The following is a 15,184-nucleotide window of genomic DNA, read 5'->3' as shown; positions in this document are numbered from 1 at the left end:
CCCCAACCCCAGCCCAGCCATCCTCTGCCCCAGTTCCAGCCCCAGCTCTCCCAACTCCTTGATGGAATCCCTAACAAGGGATCCTAGCCCATGCCTCCCTGATTCAGATTCTAATCCCAGCTCAGATCTGGGGCCTGGGGGAAGAGCAGAGGGTCACTGCAGCTCAGGGTCTGAGGCTAAGAGAAAAGGCAGGCCAGACCGCTGTGGCCAGAGCTTAGGAAATGAGACACAGGCTTTCCTTGTCCAAGTAAAATGTTACATTAATTACAAAAAATTTTTAAAGGTGGGGGTTTGGTGGAGAGGTGAAAAATTGTTCTGGAACAGAGACAGAGCAACAGAATGGAAGGAAAAAAGCTTAATTGAATCCTCGTTTTTTTAAAAAAAACAAGCTTTACAAAGACATTCTGGGAACATTAGAGAAATGCGCTATGGACTTGGTATTGCTAAAATTTTCTTAGGTGTGATAATGCACTACGGTTATATAAGGCAATGTCCCTATTGTTAGGGATGCATGCTGAAACTTTTGGGGGCAAAATGCTGCCTATTTTGAAACGTGTAGATGGCAAGATGGCTGTGTGAATAGAACTACATAAAGCTAAGGCGGCAAAACGGCCACTCACCTTGTTCCCTGTACTGTTCTTCCAACACTTTCTCACTATTTGACGATTCTCTTAATAAAAATTTAGGAAAAAAAAATGTGAAGCACAGCTCTGGACCTGACATCCTGAGCTCAGATCCTGGCTGCCGCTTCCTAGCTGGGAGTCCTAGGCCAAGTCAGTCCGGTCTGCGTCTCAGCTTCCTTACCAGCAAAACCGGGTAAGAATCACAGCACCTCCTCCAGGCAGTGAGGATCGAATTTGTCAACACACGTGGGGCACTTACGGAAGTGCCTGGCGTGTGGTCGTGCCCGGTAAATACTGATTTTTGTTAAAGGGTGTGCTGAGCCGGCAGTTCAAGGCACCCTGCTCCCCGCACCCGGCCCCGCCTTGTCCCCTCCCGAGTGCACGCGCACCTGTTTGAGGATGTTCTGCTCCCTCATCAGCTTCTGCCGCTCCCGGTTGGGCTTGGTGACCATGATGTCCAGGACATTCTGCCCATTGTTGGGGACATCACTGACAAAGAACACCAGGTCTTCAAGCAGCTGGATGACAAACCTGGGTGAGGGGACCAGGGATGACAAGTGTGAGATGCCCACCCAGCAGGTGCCCCTCGTGGGGAGTCAGTCCCTCCCAAAGCTTGGCTTTCCTGAGTTCACTCAGCAGCCCCCAAAGCACAAAACCCATCCTCAGCCTACAACTCCTCTCCCTGGCTTTCCCCTGAAATGCTCTCCAAACACGCCCAGCCCCACCCACCCTGGAATCCAAAGTGCCGCCAAGACACAGAATCTCAGAATATTCCAGCCTGGAAAGGAAGTGCAGGGCACAAGGTGAGGAGTTTGGTGTGGAGGGGGCTGCATTCGCGTCCTGACTCTGCCACTTACTAGCTGTGTGACCCTGGGCAAGTCTCGTGACCTCCCTGAACCTCAGCCCCATCATCAGTAAAGCAGGGTTAACTGGCCTCGAGACCAGGCTCAGCACAGTGACCAGCTGCATCATAGGGTAGTTCTGGGAGTACCTGAGCCGTGAGGCAGGTCCCGACCCCAGGGTCCCAGGCTCAGCCAAGGCCCTGCAGGGGCCAGCCCCTCCCTCTCTCTCCTGCCCCAGCCTATTTTGCCCGGTTTCTGCTTCCCGACTCCTTTCTTCATGAAATGAAGGCCCTGGGAAGGCAAAATCACTCAGAAAACCTCTGTGCCACTGCGGCCCACCTGCGGTCATTCTGGCTGATGAAGCCCTCGTTGAGTTTCTCCACGGCACTGGCCAGCATGGAGCTGGCGTCATTGGCAAAGTCCAGGTCTCGGATCTCGGACACGGGCACCGACACAATGGCAAAGGCCTCCTTGTCCTCCTTGGTGGGGCAGGTGCCCAGCTGCAGGGACAGGGGTCAGCAGGGCACCTGAGAACGAGCTCCAGCCCTGGCCCTGGCCCCAGCCCCACCCCCTCCCCCACCCCCACCCCTAGGGACCCCCACCATGAGCCGGATGGGCCGCTCCTCCTCCACGTCAATGGGCACGTTGGTGCTCTGGATCCACGTGTTGGTGCACAGGTGCCGCAGCCGGACGTAGGAGTTCCTGCAGGCGGCGGGAGGGCGGGGACTCAGAGAGTGCACCACGGAGCCTGTCCTGCTGCCCGCCGTCTACCTCCCCAACACTGTCACAGCTTCCGCCCTACTCCACACCCTCCACAGCTGTGGGACAGGGGCCACTGGTGCCCCTCCAGGTGAGGAGGCCGAGGCCGGAGAAGAGCAGGCGGAGCTAGCCCTGCGCCCAGGCCCCGTCCTGACCACTGCACTCACAGGGCCCCTGCCTTGTCCATGCTTCCAGAACCGAAGCGCTCCCGGGCAACCTGGGACCAAGACTCATTTGGACAAATAAGGCTATTTAACTATTTATCCCCTTGAATGTCAAGATGTACACATTTCATAGAAACACATGCACGACACAGAAAAACTGTGTGATTACAAAATACAAGGTTACCTTTCTGAAATGAAAAACAATCTGAATACCAAATTCTTCTTTCCCTGAGTCTTAGGGAAGGGACTGTGGGACTTTGTAGTGACTCAATTAACTCTCCCATTAGCCCTGTTGATAGGGAAACCTGATGTTCCCACTGAAAAGATGAGGCAGAGTGAGCAGCGACCTGAGGTCACACAGCTTAGGAAATGCCAAAGCCTGGACTGGCACTGAGAAGTTTCTCGAGGTCTGTCCTAGAATCCCAGGATTGGTGGGATCTCAAAGGCCACAGAGTCTGGCATCCCCACCCAGTGTTTCGGTTCCCCATGCTGCTGTGTCCTGGACAAACTGTCATGCAGCCAAACCGACGGGCAAGCGCCGGGCACGTGGACGTATGCAATGGTGGTCAGCCACCGACAGACCTCAGAGCTGCATCCCCAGAGGGATGGGACCTGCAGAGACCCCGAAGGCCAAAGGACCTCAGGAGAGTGGAGGAGTGTAGGATCCAGAGAGTTCCAGAGACAGGAGGGCCCAGCCTGAGCACCACCAGCCAACCCCCAGGCACACGGCGCATACCCACCGGGGCACGAAAGAGTCGGTTTTCTGCAATGTGGTGGGGTCCAGCTCAAAGAGAGAGGCGATGTCATTGCCATGAGGCACGGCCACCAGGCGGTACTTGATCTTCTCCCCAGCATTCCTGCGGCCTGCACGGCCCTGGGCCCCCTGGGTGAGGACCTCAGATCAGGTAGGAGGCCCTCCCTCCTCTCAGGCCCCTGAAACACCTGGGATCCCATCCGAGGGGCTGTCTCCCTCCAGCCCACTTCCCAGGGTCTCACAGTATCCCCTGCCCCCGCCTACCCCCATGGCAGCCCCAGGTCTCGCTGGAGACCTGCTTTGCTCCTCACCATTCCTGCTGCCTTGGGATCCGAGGCATCACCTTTGTAGCTGGGGTTCTCCTGGACAGAGATACAAGATGGTGGGGGGAGCTACTGGACACCAAACTATACCCACGCAACCCCACTGCAAAACATTGTCATCTACATAGGGCCCTGGGTTTGGGCAGGAGGCCTCTATCCTCCCAGGGGTACCCATATCATTCCAGGGGAGCCCTTCATGGCCCCTCCCCATAGAACCACAAATGAACACACACACACCCCAATGCTCCCAACACACACAAGTATGTGCATTACAGACAGACAGGAAGTTTTGCTCACTCTGTATCCCCAATGCCTCAAATAGTGCCTGGCACATAGTAGGAGCACAGTGATATTTATTAGGCTTCTTCACAATCATGCCTTTATTTTATAATGTTGGTCAAATGCATGAGTGCAGAGAAGTCGGGGTCCGTAGGCACATGGGCCACATATACAGATATGTGCACACGTGCTCCTGCACACCCACGTGTACATGCACACAACATGAGCCCCCAGGATTCCCTCTGCCTCCTGCTCACCTCAGCAGCCAGGTAGTTGCCAGTGGCTAGGTGCTTGAAGCGGTACAGGCCATTCCAGTGCCCAGCTCCTCCACGGCAGGGGTCGTGGTGAACCACCTGGAGACACACAGGGGTGAGGCAGGAAGGAGGGACTAGCCAGGCAGGAGGGACTAGCCAGGCAGGGGGAGCTCAGACCCCGGGGAGGCCTGGAGATCTCTGCGTAGGTGGGGTCTAGACCCTCCCTGGCCTTTTGACTCTGGAGGGGCTCAGAGGGAGGTAGGGTCAATATCCCACCCTCCAGGATGGTGGGGAAGAAGGAGGGGTGACATCCAGGGCTGAGTCCAGGGTGCCAGAAGCGGGGCTCTTCTGACCTCCACCTCCCAGAGGGCATTGGAGCTGGTGGCCGAGGTGGCAGACTGGCGCAGTGTGGTGCGCAGGAACACCTGCAGCTTGCCCTTGTACTCATCACACGTCAGGAACTTCTCCTGCTCCGCATGAAACAGCCGCACCACGTCTCCCTGCAGGCAGTGGGGTGTGGCTCAGGATGGCTACGGCCCCTCGAGGCTCAAGGAACTGCCCAGGGCCCAGCTCCACCTGCCTCAAACATGGGTGGCTGCTGGCAGGACCCTTCTTCCAGAGCCGGCAAACAGAGTGGGGGGATGCAAGCTGAGGCTCCCCAGAGAACAGCCAGAGCCCAGGCACTCTGTCCTCAGCCCGCATCCCAGAGCCCTCACAGGCCTTCCCATGTTCAAACCCACCCTGGACGGCCTCCTTCCCTATCTGTACCTCTAGACACCCTGCCTAACCACTAACAGCCCATCTCCAGTCTCCCCCTCCATGAAGGAGGGGACCTCACGCCTTCAGTGTTCTCGGGCTGTGGCTGCCCTTCTCCCAGGGTCCTTTCTGCCTAACTATGGGTAGGCTGTGCCCATGTCTTTTCCTCCCATGCTGGACTGGAGCAGCATGGAGGGCATCTCCATGGCTTTGGACACAGAGACCAAGTTTGGATCCTATCTCTGGTTTGTTTGTTTGTTTGTTTGTTTGTTTGTTTGAGACAGTATCGCTCTGTCCCCTGGGCTGGAGTGCAGAGGCACAATCTTGGCTCACTGCAATCTCTGCCTCCTGGGTTCAAGTGATTCTCATGCCCCAGCCTCGCATGTAGCTGGGACCACAGGTGTGTGCCACCACGCCCAGCTAATTTTTTGTATTTTTTAGTAGAGATGGGGTTTCACCATGTTGCCCAGGCTGGTCTCAAACCCTGAGCTCAGGCAATTCACCCACCTCAGCCTCCCAAAGTGCTGGGATTACAGGCATGAGCCGCTGTGCCCGGCCTCTGTCTCTGTGCTTAAAAGCTGTGTTGTCTGAGCCTCAGTTGCCTCTTCTGTAAAATGGGAGTACTACGACCTCCTTGCAGAAATTGTGAGGATTACAATATACATGATGAAGTCACACCGCACACTTAGCCACTGTGCAGGCGCTTCACAAGGACTTTCTCACCTGATCCTCACACCAACCCTCTGGTAAATACATCATTAGCCCCATTTGATGGGTTGAGAAACTCAGGCATAGAGAAGGCAAATATCCTGCTGAGGGTCATGCAACGAAGGGCAAACGGGACATGAATCTATGGCTCAGTTCCAGGGCCTACACCTTAATCACTCTATCACCGTCCTCCCCCAGCGAGCCTGCCGCGCAGCAGGCACTCCATGCATGGCTGCAGCTCCTGCCATCAACACGAATAGCGTTTTCTGTCTTCCCTCCACTAAACACACACTAGACACAGAGCATTCAGTGGATACCCACAGAGCGAATGCATCAGTGAAGCAAGAATGCATAAATAAATGACGATACACAGGTTGGGTCAGTTACTATGGCAGAACCTAGTGACTCTTGTGACCCAGTAGTGCAGGGTAAGGGCAAAAAAGCATTGGACTTAGCACGACAAAGCCTTGCTTCCGAGCTGCCTTGGAACCATGGAGCCGTGACAGATTCCCCAGAAATGATTCCATGTAGACCACAGAGTGAGGCCCAAGTCATGCTTCATATTATTTATTTATTTATTTATTTTGAGACTGAGTCTCCCTCTGTTGCCCAGTCTGGAGTGCAGTGTGATGCAATCTCGGCTCACTGCAATCTCTACCTCCCAGGCTCAAGTGATTCTCCTGCCTCAGCCTCCTGAGTAGCTGGGATTACAGGTACCTCCCACCATGCCCGACTAATTTTTATATTTTTAGTAGAGACGGGGTTTCACCATGTTGGCCAGGGCTGGTCTCAAACTCCTGACCTCAAGTGATCTACCTGCCTCAGGCTCCCAAAGTGCTGGAATTACAGGCATGAGCTACCGCACCTGGACAAGATGCTTCATTTCCTAAGTGCTGCACAGATTTGGGCTGGAACATTAGGGAGGGCTTCTGGGAGGGGTAGTGCATGGCTGGGCCATGACTAATGTGTGGACAATGTGCAGGCTTAAGAGAGGGAGCGAGGGAGAAGGCACAGGGGTGGTGCCTGGGTAGATGGGAAGCAGCCTGGGAGGCGGGAAGGATGAGGAGGGTGGGCGACTGGGGCAGCCTGAGCAGGGCAGGAGAGTCTAACGGAGCAGCTCAGCGGGGGGAGGAGAGCAAAGGGAGCCACTGCAGGCTTCTGAGCAGGGAGGTGCATGAACATGCAGCCTCCTTAGGTGGCTGCTCTCGGGCCTCTCACCTGTCCCTCTGACAGGTTTCACTGCTGGGTGTTCCTGCCTGCTCCCCTAGCTGGAGAGCCTCACAGTCTTTTGAGATGGAGTCTTGCTCTGTTGCCCACGCTGGAGTGCAATGGCGCAATCTCGGCTCACTGCAAACTTCACCTCCCAGGTTCAAGCGATTCCCCTGCCTCAGTCTCCCGAGTAGTTGCGACTACGGGCACGTGTCACCATGTCCGGCTAATTTTTCGTATTTTAGTAGAAACAGGGTTTCACCATGTTGGCCAGGATGGTCTTAATCACCTGACCTCGTGATACGCCCACCTCGGCCTCCCAAAGTGCTGAGATTATAGGTGTGAGCCCCCGAGCCCAGCCAGCCCGGCACTCTTTACAAATCTGCCTTCCCACAAGGCCATCTACACCCCATCTGCTGGTTCCATCCCCTGCAGCCCCACCTAAGAGATGTCTGAACTCTTCTCTCTCGCCCACATCTGGTGTTCAGGGTTTCTCGAATGGTCTCTCTGGTGGCCCTAGACAGCATCTTCTGCCCTCAGTCCTGCACCTTCCCAAAGTCTTCACTGCAGTATTTCCCAGGCCCCCTTTCTCTCCTAGATCCCACACTAGCGTGTCTGGGACCAGGAAGGAGACAAGCGGTGACCCCTAACTCAGCAGACAGGGCAGCCTCACTCCCTTGCCAAAGAGGGCACAGGGCAAGGGGCAGAGGGCCTGGCATGGATCCAGGCAGCAGGAGTCAGAGAGAGGATGGTGCTCAAAGGCTCTGGGTTGGGGGGATGGAGACCTCCAGTCTGACACCCGCTTAAACCAGAGAGAAAACAGAGGCCAGGCAGGACCCAGAGAGGATGGAGAAGGGGGCTGTGGCCAGAGACGAGAAAGGGGCAGTCCTGGTAGGGCCATGTGGGTGGGGACCTGAGGAGGTTGCCAGAGGCTGGAGAGCACCGAGCCAGGAAGAGGGTAAGGGCCTCAGGCCTGGTGGGTGAAGAAGGCTGGAAGAGGGCCCTGGTGGGGAGGGCCGGGTGGCTAACTGGGCAGGGCAGGGGTTCCAGTCCTTACCCCCTTCAACACCTCCTCCAGGTGGTCCCGGAACTGCATAAAAAGGTTGATCTTCCAGCTGGTGTTGCAGTTCACAGAGTTGACCTGGGGAAGGGGAACAGACCCATCACGCCAAGCAGGCCCCAACCACGGAGGGCCCAGAGAGCGGCTGAAGGGAAGGACCAGCCCAGCCACCATTACAGCACAAGGACAGGTGTCTTCTCCCAGCCAGGGTCCCCAGACCCCAGCCTGTGGGGTGGAGATTGGGGGCAGTGTTGGAAAATGGATGCAGGAGCCTTGAGGCCCAGCTTGTCCGGCAGGTCAGGTGGGGCTAGAGGCAGAGACCATGGCGGGCGGCAGGGTGTCTGCGCCACCAGAGGTGTGTGGACGCCCCTGCACTGCACGGCTGACCCTCCGCCCGCTCACCTCCTTGCAGCCGGCGTTGTCGCTGAGCTCGTAATTGCTGGCATGCAGAGGCTGCCCGGCGTTGACAGGATTCAGGATCACCTTGTCCCCCACGACCACCTGGGCAGACAAGTAGGGCAGGTGAGGTGGGAAGGGCAGGGCCCTCCTGTTGCCACGCCTCCAGGCTTCCCTCTGGTCTGAATCTTCCCTTCTAAGAAATGGGCATGACCTTATCCAGTCTCCACACCAAAAACTCTAGAGAAGTCCCTCCGGAGTTGTGCCCGGCACCTTCCACCAGGCCCCTCCAGCCCCGGCCCTGCCCTCACGTTGTCCCCGTTGCTCCGCAGCTTCCAGAAGGGCTGGATGAAGAGCCAGGAGCCCTCGTTGCCCGTGGCATCCAGGGTCACCCTCATGGCGTTCTTCTCCAGCAAGGCCGGAAGCCGCTTGTTCACCGTCAGGTACTTGTTGCTCTTCATGTGCAGGAGCTAGGGGTCAGGTGGGTGCGGGAAGGTCACTGGGGCCCAGGGGCCGGCCCATCAGGGAGGGGACATGCGGGGATCCACTAGACCCTTGGTCACATCCTGGCTGCGCACATAGTGTCAGACACCTGTCACAAACACACAGGCTGACACCCACAGCCACAGCCACACACAAACATACACACAACAGGCACACCCCCATGGACGCCCCAGTGATCACAGGAGAGAAGCGGTTCTACATACTTTACATAGATTAGCTCAAGTCACCTACAACGATCCAAGAGGGAAGTACTATTACTGCCTGATTTCACAGATGGGGAAACCAAGGCACCAGGGGGCGTTTAGTAACTTGCCAGGCCGCCGGATGCGGTGGCTCACGCCTGTAATCCCAGCACTTTGGGAGGCCGAGGCGGGTGGATCACGAGGTCAAGAGATGGAGACCATCCTGGTCAACATGGTGAAACCCTGTCTCTACTAAAAATACAAAAATTAGCCAGGCATGGTGGCGCACACCTGTAGTCCCAGCTACTCGGGAGGCTGAGGCAGGAGAATCGCTTGAACCCAGGAGGCGGAGGTTGCAGTGAACCAAGATCATGCCACTGCACTCCAGCCTGGGTAACAAGAGCAAAACTCCATCTCAAAAAAAAAAAAAGAGTGGCAGAGCCAAGATTTGAACCCAGACAACGCGGCTCCAGACTTCATGCTGAGACCACCATGCTGTCAACACACCCATGGCACAGCTACTCAGGTCACACAGCAACAGGCATACCACGCAGTCAGACGCACAGCCACACAGCTGGCCCCAGGGCCACTCATTCTCCAGGGGACACACATGCGCAGAGGGCACTGCCTGCTGGCAGCCCTCACCTGGCACCAGCGAAGCCTCTTAGGCAGGGAGAGGAGGGCGGGCGGCCTCACCTGGATCACGCTGCCGTACTTCACCACGTCCCCATGCACCTTCTTGTTCTCTGTGTCGTTTTGCTTCTGCTCCATCTGGGCGGCATGCTGGGCAGACACACGGAAGTGAAGGGCGGGCTCAGAAGCTGCTCCTAGAGGGAGACGTACTCCAGGCCCACACACACACACGCACCCATGCACACAAACACACACACACAGTCACCTTGGACTCCAGGACCCCTGGGACTCCTGTCCCAGCTCCTGGTGCTGCACCCAGAGTGCTGCCGTCCAAGTGCAGATGGCAGCCTGAGGTCTCACATCACGAACAGCCCAAGGAGCCAAATCGCTACCCCCGCCCCGGCCACCTCCCCTCGAGAGGGCATGCCGGCAGGACCCTTAGCACCCCCACGATCCCCTTACACTCCCAGGAACGTATAGCTGTGCCTCACCACCCACCCCCATCTCACCAGACTCCCAGTGCCCCAGACATGGGACCCCTGTCCTGTCCAAACCCTGGCAGGGGCTGCTTGTTGTCATCTCCTGGTTCCCTCCACCACCCCCACTCCTCTTCGACCTTCCCTCCCAAAACTGTGCACTCGCCGGGCGCGGTGGCTCAAGCCTGTAATCCCAGCACTTTGGGAGGCTGAGGCGGGTGGATCACGAGGTCAAGAGATCGAGACCATCCTGGTCAACATGGTGAAACCCCGTCTCTAAAAATAAAAAAAAATAGCTGGGCATGGTGGCGGGTGCCACCTACTCAGGAGGCTGAGGCAGGAGAATTGCCTGAACCCAGGAGGCGGAGGTTGCGGTGAGCCGAGATCGCACCATTGCACTCCAGCCTGGGTAACAAGAGCGAAACTCCGTCTCAAAAAAAAAAAAAAAAAAACAAAACTGTGCACTCAGCCCACTGCCTCCAGGTGGCCCACCCTGACTGGTCACATCCCACTCTGATGGATCCAGTGCTGGTGGCCTTGAGGATTTGGGCTGCATCCCATTAGAGACAGCTTTTTAGACTCTTCTGTTCCGTTAGACTGGAAGTTGCCTAACTATAGATGCCCTGTCTCCTCCACCAGATTACGGGTTCTTGGATGGCAGGAGCCCTGTCCTTTCCATCACACTGGCACTCTCTTGAGGGCAGTGGTCTCTGCCCTTTCCTCCTCAGTCCTTTACTGAGACCGGGGGAAGGGTGGCAGCTGGAGAGTCTTGCTATGGACCATGTGACTTTCCACAAAGCAACAGCATGTGACTGTATGACCACTTGCAATTCTGATTATGTGGTTCTGCATATGTGAATGCCCTACCCCCAGGCCAGATCCCCAGCTCAGCCTCCACCTGCCGGCAGCAGGAAGGAAGCCTGTGGGAGCCCCCACCCTAGGAAGAGAGCTGGGGTAGTAATACCAGAGCTCAGGGGCCCACCTGCAGCTCCCTCCCTCCAACCTAGTCCACAGCTGTAGGGAGCAGCCCAATGTCCCCATTCTAGACCCACCTCCTCCGGGCATGGGGCTCAGGGGAAGGGGACAGAGGGAAGCAAGGTTTGTATGTCAAGGGGTGGGACAACAAGGCCCAGGGCCCTGGCTGCAAAGCTCCTGACCACAGTCAAAGCCTCCCACTCTCTTTGTGGTTTGGGCCCTGACATCTGCCCAGGATATGAACTGAGCCACTGCCCACAAGGCACCCATGAGCAACCACATCCCAGCACCACAGCACAATCCACATCTGAGGAAGCCAGGGAGAGTTAGAGGCCTGGGGCCATCTAGGCTCTACTGCAGACAGACTTACAGCATGACTGGTCAGGCCAGTCCCATCTAAGGGGCCCAGACTCCAACTCTATAAAACAACGGGAGAGGGTAAGACTAGATCCAGGGCTCCCAAATTGGGTTCCTTGGAGCCACCGTCTCTAGGAGCCACTGGGAACTCCATGGACAGCTGCAAAGGTTGTTCACTGCTCTAGGTGTGAGCATTCCACTCTCTGAGCCATGCACTCTGGCATGGGGCTGTGGCAGCCTGGAGGAGGGGACACTTTCTTCTCATTGACACAACAGAGTTATACAGACCGGTGGGTCACTGGGAAGGGACCCTAACCCCACACACACATCCCCTCCTTCACAGCAACTCACACCAATCTCTTGCATATTGGAATTTTAATTTTTTATTAATTTTTTGTAGAGATAGGGTCTTGCTATGTTGCCCAGGCTGCTCTCGAACTCCTGACCTCAAGCAATCTTCCTGCCTCGGCCTCCCAAAATGCTGGGACTACAGGTGTGAACTGCCACGCCCAGCTGAGTTTTGGAAACCGCTCAGCTCAGCCACGGAGCCCCTACTGGCTCCGGCAAGCAGTGGCCCCACATGTGCACCCAGGCTCCTGGCGCATGCGCACAGATGCATGTCTGCACACACACATACCTGCAGCTTCTGCAGCAACACCACGTCGGCGATCTTCTCCTTGTCCTGCTTGGTCTGCTTGGCCTTCCAGTACTGCTTCTGGGCCGAGTAGCGGTTCATGGGGCACACCTTGAAGAGGCAGTCTGTGGCGGGGCAGGAGGCAGGTGAGGGGAATGGTTCATCTGGGGCTCAGGGCCCTCCCTGGAAAAAACCCCAGCCTGCAGCTCTGCTCTCCCAACCCCTCCCCACCCGCCGTCCCCACTGCAGGTAAAGAGGAAGTGGTTGGAAGAACCTCATAGAATTTGGAGCATCCTGGATTATGCTGAGTAGAATAGGGAGGCTCAGAGGCAAGTTTGAGAGCAGCGCATCTCACTTGGTGGGGTGGGCATGTACCCTCTTTTCCCGGGAGATTTACCAGAGGCTGCTAGAGCCTCCCCCTTATGCCCTGTCTGTACCTAGCTTTTGTGAGTAGTGGCAGCTAACAGCCCACATCTGCATCCTTCTTTAGCTAATTGCCTTGGTGGATAGAAACCATCCTACACACAGATGCCTGGGAAATTGCATACCCCTCTCCCCAGGGGCAGCCCCTATCCAGTGACTGACACAGGTGTAGAACAGCCCAGCCTCTGGAGGGGACTGTCCGAGGGGCAGCTCACAGTCCCAAGCTCCCCGTGGGGTCAGGCTGAGGCGAATCTTCCCCTGAAACCACATCCTTGCTCAGCTTCTTCCCCTGCCCTATACAGAGAGGAAGAACTCCCTCACTGTTCTCCTGAGGACTTCCTCAATAATTCACCCATCTTAGGCTTTGCTTCTAGGAACCTGACCTAACACGAAGCAAATCCAAAGTCCAGAAACATGTTCTCTAGTACAATTTTTACTTCGGCAAGTAGATAAAACAACTGTCACTCCCATAAGCCTAAGCTGCAGGAAGGGTGTCTGACTTTTCTGCTTATCAAAAGGAGGCATGAGTTGGAAAAGCCTATTCAAAAGCCTGGGGGGAGGGGAGGGCGGATTCTGGGTGCTGGTGAGGGGCTGGTGTTAGTGACGGGGCCTGCATGACAGTAGCCTGGGCTGGGCTGGGAAACAGTGAGCTCCCCATCACAGGAGGGATCCACAGCCCGGGCAAGGAGCAGGACTCAGTGGCCCTGAGACCCCCCTCATGCTGCAGCTGTGTGAGCCCCTGATCGCACAATGCTCCGGCAGCGTGCAACAGAAGGGAGACCGCTGGGCTGGGAGACTGGAGGGGGCCAATGGAGGGTCCCAGAAACAAAACCCCTTTCTCGGGTCCTTTCCTATTCCCTCTAAGAAAGCTGTGTCTTTTTTTCTGGTCAAAGCTGGTCATCCAGTGGCAGGGACCAAAGAAAACCTGGATATCCCACCCAGCTTATAAGGAGGCAAAGGCCCCACGGGACCATCAGGAGTAGAAACCGGGTGAACCAAAGATCAAGGAAGACAGAATTTCCTGGAAAAGAAGGGAAAAAATGGCAATTCCACAAGCAGATGGAGCCACCAAGGGCCGCCCCAACTAGCCCCACTCAGCACTGCCAGCATGAGTGGACATCACTTCTGAAAGAGCACCCAGTTTGTTGGAGAGAGTGTCTTTTATTTTTTTAAGACACAGTCTCACTCTGTAGCCCAGGCTGGAGTGCGGATCTCAGCTCACTGCAACCTCCAGCTCCCAGGCTCAAGCAAGTCTCCTGCCTCAGCCTCCTGAATAGCTGGGATTACAAGCATGTGCCACCAAGCCTGGCTAATTTTTGTATTTTTAGTAGAGACGTGGTTTCACCATATTTCCCAGGCTGGTCTCAAACTCTTGGCCTCAAATGATGTGTCTACCTTGGCCTCCAAAAGTGCTGGGTTTACAGGCATGAGCCACCGCACTGGGCTGAGAGTGTGTCTTTATGGGCTCGGCTCAGCCCTCAGTAGGCAGCTGGGGTCTCCTGCTTCTTCCGGCTGGGTTGGCACTCCCAGGGTTTCCTGATTTCATTTCGTGACTCTCACTGCCTTGTTAGAAGCAGGCGGTTCCCAACAGAGTGGTGGGAAATGGGGCCACACCAGGGAATGTTCCAGAAATTCAGTGGGCAGGGAGTGATCGGGGTTGTACCACCGATTGTCACAGTGGCACTAAGTGAGCATAACAGGGATGCTGGACGCCTGCACCATGGAGATTGTCCTGGGTGATGCCTGATTGCAAATGTCCTGCCCACATGCGTAGGTGGACATCTGTGAGTAGCATTCTGGGCCTAGAGTTATACACAGAGGAACAAATATTTTTTTGCATGCATTTTAGCAAACACTGAATTTTCCAGGAATGCAGCTCCAATATAAACCAAGGGAAAGCTGTCCTAGGCTGGGCGCGGTGGCTCAAGCCTGTAATCCCAGCACTTTGGGAGGCCGAGGCGGGTGGATCATGAGGTCAAGAGATCGAGACCATCCTGGTCAACATGGTGAAACCCCGTCTCTATTAAAAATACAAAAAATTAGCTGGGCATGGTGGCGCATGCCTGTAATCCCAGCTACTCAGGAGGCTGAGGCAGGAGAATTGCCTGAACCCAGGAGGCGGAGGTTGCGGTGAGCCGAGATCGCGCCATTGCACTCCAGCCTGGGTAACAAGAGCGAAACTCCGTCTCAATAAAAAAAAAAAAAGAAAAAAAAAGAAAGCTGTCCTTCATGTTGTTCAAATTTTCCCAGGAGTTTTCTGCTGTTTCAGAAAACACATCACTCATGGCCACACCAAATGGGTGCATGTGTGGCTGCCACATTCATGATTTAAAGGCAAGTGGTCTGGGCACAGTGGCTCACACCTGTAACTCCAGCACTATGGGAAGCCAAGGAGGGAGGATCACTTGAGGCCAGGAGTTCAAGACTAGCCTAGGCAACATGGTGAATTCTTGACTGTACAAAAAAAAAATTTTTTTTAATAAAAAATTATCGGCCAGGCGCGGTGGCTCACGCCTGTAATCCCAACACTTTGGGAAGCCAAGGTGGGCAAATCACGATGTCAAAAGATAGAGCCCATCCAGGCCAACATGGTGAAACCCCGTCTCTACTACTAAAAACTACAAAAAATTAGCTGCACGTAGTGGCGCGTGCCTGTAGTTCCAGCTACTCGGGAGGCTGAGGCAGGAGAATTGCTTGAACCCTGGAGGTGGAGGTTGCAGTGAGCCAAGATTGAGCCATTGCACTCCAGCCTGGCGCTTGCTTACAGAGTAAGACTCTGTCTCAAAAAAAAAAAAAAAAAAAAAAAAAAATTATCAACAAGCAGCAAGTGATGGAAAAACTAAAAATAATTTTTTAAAAATTAAAAATTAGCT

The 15,184-nt window shown here is 55.5% G+C and overlaps 1 protein-coding gene across 3 annotated transcripts in view; it reads right to left on the bottom strand.

The window, feature by feature from the left end:
* The window catches only part of ITPR3 (inositol 1,4,5-trisphosphate receptor type 3), a 78,721-nt gene that overhangs the window by 31,205 nt on the left and 32,332 nt on the right, over positions 1–15,184 (bottom strand). For 2 of the 3 annotated variants that reach the window (XM_003923153.3, XM_074397915.1), the window contains exons 3-14: positions 11,892–12,013; positions 9,510–9,596; positions 8,439–8,597; positions 8,134–8,232; positions 7,729–7,812; positions 4,352–4,498; positions 4,002–4,097; positions 3,454–3,504; positions 3,129–3,271; positions 2,068–2,167; positions 1,805–1,965; positions 1,013–1,154 (exon numbers count right to left, since the gene is read on the bottom strand). In XM_003923153.3, the coding sequence (XP_003923202.1) occupies positions 1,013–1,154; positions 1,805–1,965; positions 2,068–2,167; positions 3,129–3,271; positions 3,454–3,504; positions 4,002–4,097; positions 4,352–4,498; positions 7,729–7,812; positions 8,134–8,232; positions 8,439–8,597; positions 9,510–9,596; positions 11,892–12,013 (1,391 nt within the window). Of the gene's footprint in view, positions 1–1,012; positions 1,155–1,804; positions 1,966–2,067; positions 2,168–3,128; positions 3,272–3,453; positions 3,505–4,001; positions 4,098–4,351; positions 4,499–7,728; positions 7,813–8,133; positions 8,233–8,438; positions 8,598–9,509; positions 9,641–11,891; positions 12,014–15,184 lie in introns of those variants that run through there. The other variant, XM_074397914.1, reaches the window with a different exon arrangement.

Source organism: Saimiri boliviensis, chromosome 4 (genome assembly GCF_048565385.1).
Source record: "Saimiri boliviensis isolate mSaiBol1 chromosome 4, mSaiBol1.pri, whole genome shotgun sequence".
NCBI classification, from domain to species: Eukaryota; Metazoa; Chordata; class Mammalia; order Primates; family Cebidae; genus Saimiri; species Saimiri boliviensis.
Note: the sequence above shows the minus strand (reverse complement) of the source record. Positions and strands in the feature narration are given on the sequence as shown.